This window comes from Python bivittatus, unplaced genomic scaffold (genome assembly GCF_059951505.1).
Source record: "Python bivittatus isolate LINGU-HERP-01145 unplaced genomic scaffold, Pbiv_v1 ctg000850_np1212, whole genome shotgun sequence".
NCBI lineage: Eukaryota > Metazoa > Chordata > Lepidosauria > Squamata > Pythonidae > Python > Python bivittatus.
Genome location: NW_028277112.1, coordinates 43,631,514 through 43,649,070, shown reverse-complemented (window position 1 = coordinate 43,649,070; position 17,557 = coordinate 43,631,514). Strand labels below are relative to the sequence as shown.

Here is a 17,557-nt window from a genome sequence, read left to right as displayed (position 1 = left end):
TTTGCAACAGTTTCCATAGGCACATTTCCTTAGAAGTACATCCCACTAATTTCAATAGGAGTTATATCCAAGTAAATACGCATGAAACTAATCTTTGCTTTCTTGGCGCTAGATGCTGTCCTAACAATATTGTTAGATGTGTCCTAACAATAAAAGATAAGCCATCTTAGACTGCATCTTTCTCCACTAGATGGCAAAAGAGAATAGTAAGTAGTGTACCAAGAATCACTCAATGTACGTTTTTTTAAAAAATCTATTTCAACATTAATACATTTCACTTAACTCTGAACTAGAGCTAGGACATATGGCCAGTGAAATTATATGCACCTTCAACTAAATATCTTAATCTACATTCTAAAAGGTAATCAAAATAGTATATATAGTAATTATATAATTGATCCTGGAAGAACACTGAAAATTTCAGTTATATTTCTCCAGTCCCTGGAAACCTGGAGCAGTTAACAACTGATTTATTGTATTAAAAAGAGATACTGAATGTCAAATTCAGTCATTCCTTTAAGAATATAATTACTTTTTAAATCAACCAGCTTTCTACCAATTTATTTTTGGCTTCCAAACTAAGTAAAATGATCCTATAAAGATGCTATCCATGGTCAATTTATTGTACCATCCAGCAATTGCTGAAGCAATATAAAGCCTGGCTGATATATCACCCCAGCCATAGTTCAATGATACTATTAATCACTAGTGAAGGTAACCTGTTTCTGGAAAATATGAAGTCTAATACTTGTTCAGACCATAACAAAAGGAAACATTATCCTTATATTCCAGTGTACTATGAATTTCAGAAGCTGGGAAATATCTGAAAATAAACTTGGTTTAATATGCATAATTTAAAGTATTTCCTGCTCTGAATAAAAAATTAAAACTGTCAGTATGCAGAACAAGAATACAAAATAATAGAACTTTAAAAAGTGAGATTAGTCATTCCCAAAGATTGATTACAATATATGGTTTTCACTCGCTGCCTGAGATTCATCAAGTGAGAGACCAGGCACATATTCCTCAGGAAAAAGTCTCACAATTTAAGCATGGAGAAATTCCTGTATTGCATCATCCCCAAATTTGGAAAGTGAAACAATATATAACGGTGTTCCATGCTCTTATACTAAGATAATGTGTATCTTTCCCATACACATTCCTTGGTTAAATAGTTTACACCCAAATATGAAAAAAATAACTGCCAGTTGTCCATATATTTGTTCTTTCCCCACCAAAAGACTTTTACACCCACAGTTATTTTTGATTTAGACCAATATGTGCCTACACATTTATTCCCAAACCATTAAAACTCAATGTCCACCCTTCTACGTAAATAAGAACTTCTGCTGCCCGGTGCCAACTGGAACAGAAAATCTCTTGTATGTGTCCATGGACGGAAATGTGAAAATCCTGATTATTTCTGATTCTTTGTTCAGTGTACATGAAGGAGGGCATCCCAAGTTCGCATATCAATTTATCTTATCAGTCAATTTATCAGGAAGCCACAAAATTATCAGTCCATTTTTCTATAAAATGGTTTATTTTAAATATTTAAAATTGCTTTTCTAAAACTCAAAGAAGTTTATAGAGGATACTTAAAATGCAAAATACATGAATAAACAAATACATTCCATTAACAAATTCAACAGGAAATTCAGAATAAATCAAAACGTCTTCCATTACAATCAGCTTAATTTTCCAAAATCATCCAGAATAAATTAGTGCATGCAGTAAGGGAAAAAGAGCCCTGGGGGTTGAGGTAACCCACACCAATGGGTGAACAGTGACTGGAAAATTAGGTATCCTTGCTGCCGCACACACACACACCCTTCACTATAAACTGGTTTCTCCCTTTCACAACCAGGAGTGGATGGAAGGGGAAATCCTTGCCCCACCCTGGGTCTGGCTAAATACCAAAGGGGGAACCAAACAAAAACTTTGGGATTCTGTAGCTCAGCCAAGCTGAGGCTGGTGATAGAAAGTTAATTCAGAGTCACCCTCTGGGGGAGATGGGCGGCATACACATTTAATAAATAAATTCCAGGATTGAAACAAAAATCAACTTTATTAAAGGTACCAAAAGAAGATAGTGTTCTACACACAAGACACAGTTTAAAAAGATAAAATACAAAACAAACAAACAAAACCTAACACAATTCTAATCCTAGCTAAATAACTCTGTTTTCAACCTTGCCTGAGGTAACCCCCTCATCCAGGACTCTAGCCAACTCTCTCAACCCCCTACAAACTCTTCTGGCCCCAAAATTGACAGAACACCCTTCTTTTCCTTTATTGGCCCTCGGGGGTCAGGTGACTCCCTCTGGGCTCATAAGGCTGGCTAGTTCTTTAAAGGGCCAGCTGCTCCCCACTACAGTGCTACAGCCCTTTGAGGAGCTCATAATGGAACAGCTATGTTTGACTTTCTTTTGGAGGTTTGTTCCAAAGATTCAAGGTAACTCAACAAAGGACTTTCTTCTAGCTCTTACAAATTTCACTGTATGCAGTGAAAACCAACCAACCAACCAATCAACCAACCAACCTACCCATCCAGAACTACTGATCAGAGACAGGTAATTTTTTTTTTATAACTAGAGACCACACTTCTTAAAAATCATTTAATTTGGCCTCAGAGTGCTGGCAATGGCCACGTGATCTCACTGGAGAAGACAGTGTCTGTTAGAGTGGCCTTTTTTTCAGAGTGGGAAGTGTTAAGCAAAACACTGATTTTTTGCAGAAATTAATGAAAAACCATGTCCTGAAAATTAACAGTTTGAAAGCAAGGATGGGGCATTAATGTTTTTTTCTATCTCCAAAGTAAAAAGCCCCATGGCTTTCTCTTTGTAGGTGAAAAAGGGTTATGCACCAATGCTATTTGCCCCATTTTTAAAAAAATATTCTAAAAAAATATCCTAGCTAGACTTTAATGTGTTTACAGATATGTAAGTCACATGAAATACAAAAAATGCACTTGAGGAAAAAATTCTATTAAAATCTATAGGCTTATACATGTACAGGTTATCTACAGATCTACGGAGGCTATTTCTGAGTGGATGTACTGTATATAGGATTGTATTATTGATCTAATTTGGAAACAGATTTGCAGCATGATTCAGGTTCTTAGATCAACTAAAAGGCTCAAGCTAGAAACATAAGTAACAAAATATTTCTCAGAAATTAAAAAGCAGTTTTTATTCACCACTTAGGAATCAACTCCATTACCAACCATTATGGCTGTTTCTGGGTGTTGTAGTCCCTACACATCTAGAAGGTATCATGTTAGGGAACGCTTTAGTAGGAAATGGAGGGGAGCATAGACATAAACAATAAAGAGGTAGTTGGTGACAGCTTATCCCATTAAGTGCAACATAGTTCAGATAGCAAGAAACCAGAGAAGAAACATTTCAGGGATTCCACTTTAATGAACTCACTATAAATGAGGCTGGGAAATTGCTCTTACAGATTCCAAGATTCTGTATTTGCCCGATACTAGCATTAAAAATGCGTTACTGAAATTTGTGTAGATCTTGCTTCCTTGATCTTGCCTAGATGCATCTACTTAGGCAAATTAACCAATATAACATTTTGAGAATAAATTATAGCAGTAGCATTTAAAATATAATTACAATTCTATAGTTACATACATAAATTGTACTACAATTGTCTACTGAACAGTGGAATAAAGAAATATATTTATTTAATTTACAAACTGCTTCAAGTCAGTCACTTCTGGCAGTTTACAACATTTACAACATAAATTAAGACATCCACAATAAAATAGAATATAAATTAAATTAATTATACTAAAAATTGCAATACAGCAACAATCTTAACTGACATCATACTTAACCTCCAAAAGGTCTGGAACAAATCTCTGAAACAATACAGTTTTGACTAACTTCTGGAAAGCTATCAATAAAATAAATCTTGACTTTAAGAGACAGTTATACCAGAGGACAGGGAAAAGTAAAATTTCTGATTTTAAATCAGAAATCAAATCACCTCAAATCACCTCCAAAAATAGGGCACTACAAGCAGTTTCTCCCATGAAAAGTACCTTAAATGAGTTGAATTTGGTTGTACTCCTGAAGGGACCTTGGTGCTAACCCATAAGGAGCTTTATAAGTTAAAAGCAGGACTTTAAATTGCACCCAGAAAACTATTGCCAGCCAGTGCAGGGCCTGCAAAATTGGTGGAATGGGGTCAATACATCATGTAGCAGACAACACCCATGTGGCTGCCACATTCTGGGCCAGATGCAGTTTCTCAGTGATCTTCAAAGACAGCCCCATGTAAAGTGCATTGCAGTAGTCCAAATGAGTCATGATGAAGGCCTGAATACAGTAGCAAAATTTTCTCTCTCCGAGTAGGACTGTAACTGGTGCACCAGACATGAGTCTAGAAGGATCCCTAAGTTGCAGGTCTGCTTCCTCAGAGGTAATGTTTCCCCCTCAGGAGACACTATTGGAGCCAACAGAGAACCACAATGAACAAACAGCAATTCCATCTTGCTTAGGGTCAACTTTAATCTATTTTCTCCCAACCAGACCCTAATAGATTCCAGGCCAAGATCTCTATAACACCTATAGTTAGGCCCAGGGTGGTGATACAAAATTGAGTATTATCAGCATATTGATACTTCACCCCAATTGATAGATGACATCTCCCAGCAGCTTTATATAGATATAGAAAAGTAGTGGGAAGAGTATTGAACCTTGTGGCATCCCACAGTGGAGCAACCGCTGAACCAATCTCTCCTTCCCCACAACGACTGACTGGAAACACTCACTAAAAAAGAAGCAGAACCACTGCAGACAGTGCTTTCAATTCCTCCTGGGGAAGGAGTGAATATCAACACCAAGTTATTGTTCTCTCTTCTCCTATAATAGTCCCTGAGGTCCTCAGTTATATACCCCTTGACCCATCAAAACCAGGATTACCTGTCATCATCCCAAATAGTGTGGTTACAGTTCACACCTCTCTCCCCCAACTAACCAGACAACCAGCTCACTCCACATCTCACCAACAATGTAGGGCTGAAACTGCTGCATTCTGGTGAGCTACTCTGGCAAGCTATTGACCCTCCACAATCATAGCATTCAAATTCCTTATCTGTCCATACCAACTCACACATTAGCAAACCCAACCTGCCTATCTCCAGGAACCCCTCTCATATCAAAGTCTTCAATTTAAGCACAGTCCACATGTACTTTCCACTCTAGCCTGGGAACTCCTCCCCTGCTCACTGCTACTCACCCAGAAAGTTGATTTGCTAACTACCTCCTCTTCCTTTCCACTAACCAACACAGCCAACATCCAGGATTTCTCCCTTTTTTTAATTAAACATTTTGAAGTATACAAACAAACAAGAAAAAGAAACAGGAAAGGGGCTAACAGAATAAAATACAAATGAATAAACAAGGAATTTACAAATGTTATGGAGGTTATAGTTTTCCAATATATCATTAGCCAATTAATAAATAATGAGTAACTGAATACATCATATAGTTTTAAAAAACTAAAAATTACTATAAAGCTCAAAACAAAGCATGAATATCAATAGCCATGATCAAAACAGTATAAATCACTGAATGAAATTATAAATTCTATCATGTTACTTAATGTCTGTTCTAATTTGGAAATCCTGTAAAATTGAAGTATAGACTTTAAGCATAGAGAGATCCAAATTCTGGATATGGTACAAATCCATGAATTAGACTGAAGTCTAAAAATACTTTCCAATTTAAGTTAAATACAAAATCTTATTTTTGTATTTAACTTATTTTTAAGATAGGAAGTTATTCCACACATTGAACCATACTCTTACAGCTCAGTTAACCATTTTTATATTGAGCGGATCAAATGACTTTTTCAGTAAAAACATATCATATCCTTGCTGCAGCTAGCATGTAAAAATCTGGTTCAGTATATTCTGAGGGTTTGGTGAAGATTTAAAAAAAAAATCACAAGTTGTAGTGGAAATTCAACTTTTAAGTTTGTTTCATTCTGGTATGAATAATTCTCTACAATTGTTGAGTTTTACAACATTGCCATCAGATATGAAAGAATGATCCAACCTGCTCATTATTGATTTTAGGTGATTTTAGAAAATGAATTATCAATTTTAGCTTTCAAAACTGGAGTAATGTACCAACAGTAGAAATCTTATACCGATTTTCTCTAAGTAAACAACCAAGAGCCAGTTTGGTGTAGTGGTTAAGGCACTGGACTAGAAACCAGGAGACCATGAATTCTAGTCCGACGTTAGCCACAAAGCCAGCTAGGTGACCTTGGGCCAGTCACTCTCTCTCAGCCATAGGAAGGAGGCAATAGCAAACCACTTCTGGAAAACTTTGCCAAGAAAACTGCAGGAACTTGTTCAGGAGTTAACACTGACTCAAAGGCATACATATACATACAAAAACAACCAAGATCTCACCAACCCCATCTCCCCTTCAGCACAATTGGATCTTCATCAATACCAGTTCTCCCCATGATACCCCAGCTGCTTGCTCAGGTTGATCACACAGAAGTCTATCAAAGCTCCATGATGACTTCTTCCACAACCCACATCCAGATGTCCCCAGAACAGCAACCTGATAGTCTCCCAGGGAGCAGTCCTCTGACCATCAAGGTTGTTCTCTTGCTACAGTTGCTCCTTCAGGATGCCTCTTGAGGTCCTTGCAGTCCTCTAGCTGTCTTCAGCAACTCCAACAGTCTTCCTGCCTACTCCCAGCAATGGTTCTCTACTAAGAACCTCCAACATTAACCATACCAAGATTGCCCTCTTAAAATTGCTGCTCTCCACCAGCCTTCAACTATGTGACTGAATCTGATTTTTCAGCACAATCACTGCTGCTAATGCAACCAACCCTCTCTGGAATATGAATTCTAGAGGTACACAATTTCAATGATATTTAACATTTAAAAGCAGAATTGGGGTTACAGTTTGTGATATTTACACTGATGTAAAATGTGTAGCTCTAGTGTGGTGTAGTGGCTAAGGTGCTGGAATAGGACCAGGGAAACGCAGGTTCAAGTCCACTTATGGAAACTCACTAGGTGACTTTAGGTCAGTCACTCTTTCACCACCCAACCTACTATACAGAATGGTTGTTGTCGGAAAAAATGGGAGAAGCCTTGAAGTCCTGGAGGAAAAGCAGTAAATAAATTTTATATAAATATTTAAATAAATAAAATTAATGTGGTCAACCATTGGTGAGTTAGCCTATAAAACAAATATTAAAGAATGCTCCTTGTGACCGGGATCTGAATAATCATCTTATTTGGGATTAGAAAGTAATTTTCCAATAGAAGAGAATATGTGTGGCTCAGGGTTGAACAGTGGCATCCTTGGGGTTCTCTGAGCTTGGTTGTTTTCTTGCAAACGTTTTGTTACCAGCTAGGTAACATCTTCAGTGCTAGAATGGAACAGGGTTTGCTCTCTGTTTATATACAGTGGCGTGCCCTGCCAGTGTTGGTGGGGATGGGGGTTTTGTTTTATTTTTTCCCTCTGGTAGTTCCTTGATTAGCGTATTATTTACTGCTGATTGTATATCTGGTGATAATCTTGGTGTTAACCTCTGCTTATCTGGGTGATGATTGCTGGTGAGTTGTTCGGGTTTTTTGTTTTCCTTTTTATTGTCTGTTTTGAATAGTGTGTAGAAGTTGTTTATCTCTATGTGCCTGTTGATGGCTGCCTTGTCTGAATACCAAGCTTCGAGGAATTCTCTTGCATTTTTGGATTTAGCTTGGTCTAAGATGCTGACAGTTTCCCAGTTGAAACTATGGTTAAGTCTGTCCATAATTTTCCTTCATTCCTCCTCCTCCTCCACTTCTTCCTCTCCCTGTATAGGGAAGCCTTCCTCAACTTTGTGAACTTGGTTCTGTTCCTAACAAAGATTGGCCCTGTAGTCCAACACATGTGAAAGACATTAGGTCAAGCAATTTTGCAATAACAAATTTTGCTTATTTGCATTTATTTCCTAATTGGTCTTTATGCAAATTCATTCTGACTTAGGAAATCCCTTTCTCATTGAGTGAAGGCTGTGCTAGTTCATAACTTTTCCACATTGGTAATTCAAAAGCAGGTCTTTGAGCTGGGGATTCTCTTGGATTCACAAATATTGCTCAAGCAGGAACAATACCAAAGCTGCATGCCACTTTCCTCCAGCTTTGACTAGGGCACTATTTACAGGCCTTTTTGGATCAGGATACCCTTGCAACGGTGAGAGAGTCACTAATTATGCAGCTATACTACTGCAATGTACTTTACATGGGGCTGCCCTTAACTCAGAAGTTGCAACTGTTTCAAAATGCAGCTGCTGGTCTGCTGACAGGAGGAAGCAGGTAGTTGGTGTATCAGTTAGAAATAGGCTTCCAGGCTAAATTCAAGGTGCTAGTTTTAACCTTAAAAGCCCTACATGGCTCGGAAAATGTGTATCTGCAGGACTGTCTCTCCTGATCAGAATTAGCCTCATTCTGAGAGATGCTACTCTAGATACCCATCCCACATGATATTAAGGGGGTGGGGCTCAATAACAACTCCCACATTATGAAACACTTTGCCCCCTGAGTTGAGAGCTCCCACCTTGCTTGAATTTCACAAAACTACAACAATAGATTATTCTGACACATTTTTGGTTGGATGGTGAACCTGGGTTGTCTCTTCATTTTTGTAATTGTATTTGTACTTCAGATGTAGTAAAATGCCTTTAGCCATGAAAACTTAGGGCAGAATAATGAGTGAATGAATAAATTAAGGAAACAGAGCACACAACTCAAGTTGGCTTTGTATTACACAAAGCATGCAGCCATATGTCCAAGAAACACTCCTTGATGTGATAGGTCTGGAACTTGTCCACTTAAAGCTTACTGTACATGTCTGGCATAATGAACATGGGTACATCAACCCATCTTGATCATAAAAGGTAGCAACGAATAAGGAATTGGTCTTCTGTACCCCATAAATAATTTTGGACCAACCAAAAGGACACATCCACAAGTCTGGGAGAGAATTCTTGATGTAATGTCTAGCCCATAGTAGGTAGAGATTTACTTCCAGGTTAGGCTCTTCATGCCTTTCAACATGTTTGGAACATTTTTCTGCTATTCTATATCTATTTTATTTCAAACAAAATGCAATTCCATTAAATTCAAACTTCATTTAAATGCAACACTAACTTCCATGGCAAGATTTAACTAATAGTACAGGTAAATTAAAGGATTGTTAGAGCTAACCTAAACAAAATTGCAACCAGAATGGAAAATGAATGTGAAAACAGACAGAAAAGTATATCAGTGATACTTTGTTTGGTGTTTTGGCACTCAGCCTACAGTTCAGAAATGACTGGATTACTTATACAAGTCTTACTGATGTCAAAAGGGTTTGACTAACTGGAATTCTACTGGTATGTATATGTGTATGTGTGTGTCTTTACAACTCTAGTTATAATAACAGCATCAATTTGTTTCTGTGATGTGTGTATGTGTGTGTGTGTGTGTGTGTGTGTGTGTGTGTAATCCTCTGGTTATGATGTCAATTGGGACTGGGATTGCTGTTGCTAAGTGATGTGGTCATAAAGCGCAATGTCACGTGACCGCATCACTTAGCGACAGCAATCCAGGCAATCCCAGTTGCTGTGGTAACCCCAAGATATGCAGGCCGTTAAGCAGGAAGCAACAGGAGTCCCAGGTAAGGAGTGCAGGGGGTGGGGGAGGCCCAGGGAGACCTGGTGTAGGCCATGCATGAGTTGGGGGTGGGGGCTGCTGCGGTGTGGCAGCCAAGGGAAGGAGAGTGCATGTGAGCGGAGGCCAAGGGAAGGAGGGCACGGCATGATGTGCAGGAAGGCGGGGGGACTTACCAGAGTGACTTTCAACCTTCCCTGCCAGTTTCCCCATTGACTTTGCTTGTGGGAAACTGGCAGGGAAGGTTGCAAATGGTGATTGTGTGACCATGGGATGCTGCAACCGTTGTAAGTGCGAGCTGGTTGCCAAGTGCCTGAATCGCAATCACATGACTGCAGGGGTGCTGGGATGGTCGGAACTTTGAGGACCAGTCATAAGCACCACTTGTTCAGTGCCATCGCAACTTCGAACAATCACTGAGCAAGTGGTTGGTAAGTGAGGACTACCTGTAACAGCATCCATTCCTTTCTTGGTAAATTCCTGTACTTTAGGTTCAGAATGAATTGCAGGTAACCTGCATTCTGTTTCTGTTATGCTTTGAATTCCTCTTACTGTTTATCCTCAACATTTCAAATGTTGTCCTAGAACATCAGAGCATTATTTACTCCCAATTTAAGACATTTACATACATTCTTCACAACAGTTATCCATAAGTTACAGTGTAAATTAAAACAGTAAAATATTTATTTGTTGGGCCTGCATCCTACCTTTCTATTAAATGATGGTGGTCAGGGCAGTGAATAAGAAATACAGTATTGTACAAACAAAATATGAATTCTTATACACACAAACATTTTAAATAAACAGCCTTCCACTGCAGCAACTAGCCAGCCTTTCATTCCCAAATAGATTCAACTAATTCTTAAATTGTGGGTGCAGGAATATGGGCCATGTAATATTTACATGGCATCGAGAATTCCCGTGGAGGTGAGTGAATGAACTGCTCCTGTTGATATAACGGTGGAAGTCGCAGACCTGAACTACGCTGACGAGGAGGGGCTTATTAAAAAAAATCTCAAAGCCCCATTTTTCTCTTTCTCCCTGTCAAAATAATTAATCTCCGCGTTTACCATTCAAGAAAAAGCCACCTAATGCTTTAAATCAATGGCGACTTATAACCAGTCTCTTCCATTCTGTGTTGTTTTCAAAACCGCTCCTGAATCACACCGGATGAATAATCCAGACTGCATTTAGTGGCGTACAAGATTCATCAGCAATGAGATGCAGATAGAAGAATATCACAATACCGAACTTTTGAAATGTTTCCATTCAGTCTTAACACCAGCATTACGCTTTCACTTGAAATCACACCTCCGGCAGCGCTTCACTTTGGATCCCACCACGGTTCCCATCGGTCTCCGTTGTCGGCAGCCAACAGCCCCGGCCGAGCAGCAGCCCGGCCTCCTCCTCTCTCCGTCACTCCCTGATGATGTCACTCTCCAGCTGGTGTCCAATACAAAACGCGCAGTCAATGCAACCGGAGAGATCGCCGCTACTACGCTTGCGCAGACGGTGGAGGTTGTCTTCTCCCACTACTTCTCTCTGTCTCTCGGCTGGGGGAGGGGACAGCTCAGGTCTGGCAGCGCCCCCCATTAACTGACAGCACGCCGGCTTCGTCCGCGCGTCCCTCAGCGAAGCCAGCGGGCTGGAGAGAAGCCTCGTCGGGTCCGGACTGCAAGGCGAGGAGGGAGTGCAGGCCTCCCTACCGATCGGACGCTTCTTGTTCCAGCGGGGAGGGAGGCAATGAGATAGGGGCCCCGGCAGCCGCTCCTTCCACTCAGGCAGGCGTACCGTGTCGGCTGTCTCACGCCCCTTTCCTTCCCGCAGCGCACGTACTGAGGGATCCCGGGCAGCCTTTTCTGAGGGAACCCTCGGCGGGGCTTCAGAAGCCGCTTCCTCCAACCCGGCGAGTTAGAGGGGCTCTCACCTGCCGCCACAGGTTACAGCCCCTCTCCGCGACGAGAGGCCTCTGCCGCCGCATCTCGGGGGCAAAGCGCGCAAGCCGGAGACGGCGGCGGCGGCGGCGGCGCCGAAGCTGCACCTCTTTTGACCGAGGCCGGCCTAACCAGAAGAGGCAGGCGGGGAGCTGTCTAGGCCGGCTCAAGCGGCGGCGAGTTCTTCAAGTTCTTGGATGCCGGGACTGCTTTCCACGGGCGCCGACTTCCTCAGCTGCGGCGGGGCATGAATCTGGCGCAGCCCGAAGGGGAGGAGGGCGACGGTAGCGAAGAAGAGGAAGACGACATGGAGATGCTGCCGGAGGATGCGGCTGCCGAGACGGCGGTAGCTGGGGAGCGCGGAATGGAGGCATTAACGGACCCTGCGCTCACTGGCTGCCTCCTGACAGAAGAAAAGATAGAGGGAGGGACTGCTTGCGGCCACCACGGTTGGGAGCAAAACCTGAGCCCGGAGCTGCAACAAGGTTATCGGATCCTGAACGAGTTTCTCTTAGAAAAGCACCGGCCTCTGACTGCTCCTTTCCTAAGACCCTGGGAAAGCCCAAAAAGCGAGCACGGACAAACGGGTGCTGCCAACTTTTCCACAGAAGAAGAAAGTGGGTATCTGCCTTGCCCCAAATCTCAGCAATTATCTGGGATGTGGCTTTTGAAAATGGAAGAAAAATTTTCTTCGGGGCAGTACAGAGGAATCACTGATTTTGTGGCCGATTTCAGATTGATGTTGGAGACCTGTTATCGGCTTCATGGGGTAGATCACTGGCTCTCCAAACAAGCCCAAAAGTTGGAGATGATGCTTGAACAGAAGCTGGCTCTGCTTTCTCGGTAGGTGTTGTGTTCCTGCTGTATCAGAATACTAAGGAAGAAAGTTTACACAGAGCAGAATGAGTTGTACTTTTGTGAAATAGAGGCTGTGAGTGTGTGAGTCCTGTACAAACTATATATATATAGTTAAATATATTTATATTTAAACTGGGTATAAACCATCTTCTTTTTCCTTGAGGTTACAATTCCGTGTACTAAGTAGTAAGCTCCACTGAACTAAGATCTTGCTCATGAATATAGAGTTTGTTATACAGATGATCATTTAGAACAAAGTTTAGAAGTGGGGTAAAGTGATGTAGTTATGGCCAAGTTTTATATAATACTAAGCCATAAAGTGGCTTGTTTTGAATTTACTATGAAATGCAAACTATGCCAAATGGATTTGACCGTATGCTTATGAATGCATTGTCCTGAATGTCTGCAAGATTTTTTTTCTGAGAATGGCTAAACTTCTATGAAGAGTATGATTATTTTATGGCAAGCACCACCACAAAATACCTGTGCGTTTTCTTTTGGTGCATTCTATCTGGCTTAGTCTCATAGTTAATGAGAGAAATAGATCATCAGATGTTGTATTATACAATATATTTTCTAACTCATCTTTTATAATATTAATATCATAAAATATACCAGGAAAAAGCTTCCATGATCTAGAAAAGGAATCTCCCTTATACAGTTGGCCCATCTATTCTTGTTTTGCCTATGTTGGTGGCAGCTACATAGAATTTCAAGTAGTAGTGTTTCTTAGCCATATTGATAGAATCCAGAGACTAATTCAAGATTTTCTGTATGTGAAGCAGATATACTGCTAATGAGCTATACTTCGTTTTTTTTCCCCCAATAGTACTTGAAATTCCAGTTATTGCTGATATATAACTAATATGGTCATAATTTTCTAGCAAATATAACACCCTCTTTTGTTTTTAGAATACAACACCTATTATTATTTCCTCTGACCAGAAACCAAAGATAGGATTTTGTTCTACAATATGAGAACAAATATCTTTGGTGAATATATCTGACAAATATTATTGTTTAAAACATCTTCTAAGGTGCTAAAAAGTGATAGCTTGAGTAGTTTGGGTAGATTAAAGATCACAAATGCAAAATATTCATTTCAATATATGTACTCCTTAACTTTGTTAATAACCAGATGTTGACATTTTAAGTCTGGCAAGTGTGACAATAACTATTCTTAGAACTTTGAAGTTGCAACAATAAATGGACATTATCTCCATAGCTGAACATTCTTTCTGATACATCTGTATCTGTAATTGTCAATGAAGTAATTAATAAGAAAATAAGAGGATTCAATTTAATACATAGATTAGTAAATGAGAAGGGGAAGATGAAACTGAGATTTGTCTTTGTTTTAGACCTGGGTGATTATTGTCATCAAAGGCTCTTCATGCAAACAGATGGAACAGAAATGTTTAAATTAATGAAACAGTGAAGAATTAGCTATGTGAATTTTACCTATAAAGATAAGTCTTGAATCTAATTTTGCATACTTCAAATGAAGGAGCTCCTGCTGTTCAAGAAAGTTTTGATCAGTAGAGAATTTCCACTGGTGGAATGAGAAATTAAACCATTTTTGTCTCCCTGCCTTACTCCATGTACTTTAGAAAGCTGGAGAGCATGCTGGATTTGGTTTGTTTACCAGTACTTAAAGTAAGGGATGTTTACGCTAAACTTAGATTTGTAACATGCATATACTATTTCTAACACCAGAAACACCAGAGGATGGATGTTTCTTATTACCAATTGTTAGGAAACATGGCCAGGAGGATGCTATTATGTTCATGTTCTGTTGGTAAACTTCCTATAAGCCATCTTATTGGTGGGAATAGAAGGAGGGACTAGATAAACTTTTAATTTTACCCAGTGAGACTACAGCGGTACCTCTAGTTACGAATGCCCCTACTTACGAATTTTTCAAGATACGACCAGCTCCGGCCCCCAAAATTTACCTCGACTTGCGAACTCGCCTCGACTCACGAACCAGATCCGCGGCCATTTTTCCGCCCGTTCCACATGGTCTGCGGCCATTTTTCCGCCCGTGCCACGTGGTCTGCGGCCATTTTCCGCCCCTGACACGTGGTCCGCAGCCATTTTTCCGCCCCTGACACGTGGTCCGTGGCCATTTTTCCGCCCTGCTGCGTGGTCCGCAGCCGTTTTTCCGCCCCTGACACGTGGTCCACAGACGCCGGAACAGATTAACGGTAATTACATTGAACCTTATGGGAAAATTTGCCTCGTGTTGCGACCAATTCGAGTCACGGAACAGATTAAATTCGTAACTCAAGGTTCCACTGTATTTCTAAATTGTTCTTATGTTCCTCTGTGTCACTGAGAAGTTTCAGCAAGCACCATTGTTCATAGCTAATTCTTGGATTACAGGAACCATGTACAAGGCATCTTGAATGGCTTTTGCATGATAGTTAGCAATTTTCTCTTTACACCAATATTGACAGCCAGCCTATTGTTAGGACCCTACTCTGTCATATATCTCCAATTTTTTTTTTTAAATCTCAATTTGATTTTTTTTCTATTAAGATCTTGCATAGTGTGGAAAAAGTAGCGTTTTCTCACAATTCCAAAAGCCAAGGTAATCGAATTTATCATTTATTACTATATTTACATCTCAATTTCCTCTAGTAGCTCAGAGGGGCAGGCAAGAGTTCTCCGCTCATTTTATTCTCATAATAAAAGCCTTGTGAAGTAGGTTAGACTGACTATGAGCGCCGTAGTTTAACTAAGAACTTGGTCTCCCAAATTCCATTCTGAAACATTAGCACTGTACCATGCTTCAGGTAAATGGTGGAAGATTCAGGACAGCTAAAAGAAAGTATTTCTTCATAAGTGCATAGTTAAATAGTGGAATTTGCTGCAATTGATTTAAAATGTTTTAAAAGGAGAAGAGGCAAAGCTATTGATGGCTACTAAACATGAATGGTTATTGTGAAAAGACTCCTATATTTTATAACGCTTAATAGCGACCCCTAAAATGTCTTTTAAATAGATACTGTGTAAAAAAGCCTGAACAAACCAGAAATAATCTTTTCTTTCCTAAAATATTTCTCAACATTTACCCTTTTCAGATAAAACTTTATCCAGTTAGAACAGGTTGTCAGTTTCAGGGTTATTAAGAACATAGTTGCAACCATCAGGTAACATTATAATTTGCTGACTCAGTCTTTGATATCAGAGATGAAATATATCAGTTGATTGGACAAAATAATCAGTCTTACTATAAAGCTATGAGAGTATTGTGCTGAAGAAGCAGGTCTATTTAGCAACATTTAAGGAGATAAAATACATTATCTCAAATTTTCCTCTTTCTAATGTGTTCTAAAACTCAAGTAGGTAGCATCTACCATATTTTTCCGACTATAAGACTATACTTTTTTCTAAAATCCTTACCCTAAAAATTGAAGGGCGTCTTATTCAAGGAAGTCAGCCGAGAATCGTGCGGTTACAAAACTGCCATACTTTGTTTCTGCAGAGAGGCTTCCTCCTATTGCTAGTCTCCAATCACGAGTGAAATAGCTTGTCTCCCAAACAGACTTCCTCCAATCATGAGCCTGATGTAACTGATGTCAGCTGATGCTGAACAAACCAATTAGAGGAAGGCTGTTTGCAGAGACAAGCTATCGGCAGATTCACTCGCGCTTGAATGTAATCAGTTATGCAAAAGAGCCTGTAAATAGAGCTGCAGAGAGGTGGTTTGGACCTCCTCCTACCGAGTGTATCAGATAAATGTTAACTAATTACTAAATAAAAATGTGTTCTGCACTATCTTTAAAATATTGATTTATTAATTTTGGGTTGGAAAAGTGGGGGGCGTCTTATTGTCAGAAAAATACGGTAAATAGTTTGTTTAAATTTACTTGTTTTTTGCTTTCTGCTTTTCCAAAATAATTTTTTACATCTAAATTTTAAAAAATGACAATATTGCTTTGAAATGGAATTTCTCATTAAAAGCTTCCTCGCATGCAAGAGTGCATGGTTGCATAGCTATTTTGTGAAGATTTTCACAAAATCTTCATTTTTGTTTTCCTGAGCTTTGGACAGGAAATCCATTTTTTTTTTTCCTAGATTTAAGAGAACAGGTCCTTAGCAAATAATCCCCACACTCTCCAGTTGGACAGACTAATAAATACAACCTACTGTAGTTCTCATTTTTACTGGGTTTACCAGTAGACTATGTATAGTCAACTGTAATCAGTTATGGATCCTGTTTTTGAGTTGCTGGTTATTTGCTGATAATTTTTTTCCCACTTTTGTGAAAGTAAAATTTACTCAAATTAGTAACCTAAGTATAAGCCTATACATACTAATTCAGGATTAAGTCCCACTGATTTCAGTGAACATACGTTTATATAAATGCATGCTTAATGAATAAGCATAATTATGCAATTAAGGGAAGGATTGGGGAGATAAATGAACTTTGTTGGCTCTCTGGCTAAAGATAGTTGTACTGATTAGATGATTAGGCAGTGTGGGAAAAGTGGTATTTAGGGCATCCAAGTGAAGGCATACTGTGGAGTGGAGAATTACAGTAGCGGTTGACCAAGGAAAATATGGTAGGAGAGGGGATGGGCTATTACAGGGGAAGCAAGTTGGAAATTTGCAACCAATTCTTATGTCAGGCTACCTAACATCACCTAATGATGTCCAAGTGAATGGGAATCTTGGGCATAGGCTAAAAAGCTTTTCAACATATTTGTCTATAATCAATCTGTCCTCATCCAAGGTTTAATTATGCATCAAAGGGACCTGATGCATGATTAAATCCTCAAGAACTGGCTAGATGAAGGAAAGTGGTGTTCCTCCTCTTCAGGATCTGTGCTGCCATATGTTGGGTGCTGCATCAGCCTGAACCTCAAGGCAGGGGATGGAAAGGGGCAATTGTGTACCACAGTATCCTGGAGATTGTAAGAAACATTGTTCTGCAAGTGTCTAGATGCAAGATGTAATTTACATGGTTGGATTGGAGGACTACGTTAGGTCTGTTTCTGTTCTACTGTCTTCCCAGCAGCACAGCTGCTGCCCTTCCTGAGCTGCTTACAGGTATTGTTGTGGATTCATGC

At 39.8% G+C, this 17,557-nt stretch overlaps 1 protein-coding gene across 5 annotated transcripts in view; it reads left to right on the top strand.

The window, feature by feature from the left end:
- BRD10 (bromodomain containing 10) overlaps positions 1–17,557 on the top strand; it is a 97,458-nt gene that overhangs the window by 22,529 nt on the left and 57,372 nt on the right. For 3 of the 5 annotated variants that reach the window (XM_088130213.1, XM_007428122.4, XM_025166606.2), the window contains exon 1: positions 10,946–12,464. The exons of the other annotated variants lie outside the window; for them this stretch is intronic. In XM_088130213.1, the coding sequence (XP_087986339.1) occupies positions 11,869–12,464 (596 nt within the window). In that variant the 5' untranslated portion in view covers positions 10,946–11,868. Of the gene's footprint in view, positions 1–10,945; positions 12,465–17,557 lie in introns of those variants that run through there. 5 annotated transcript variants of the gene reach the window in all.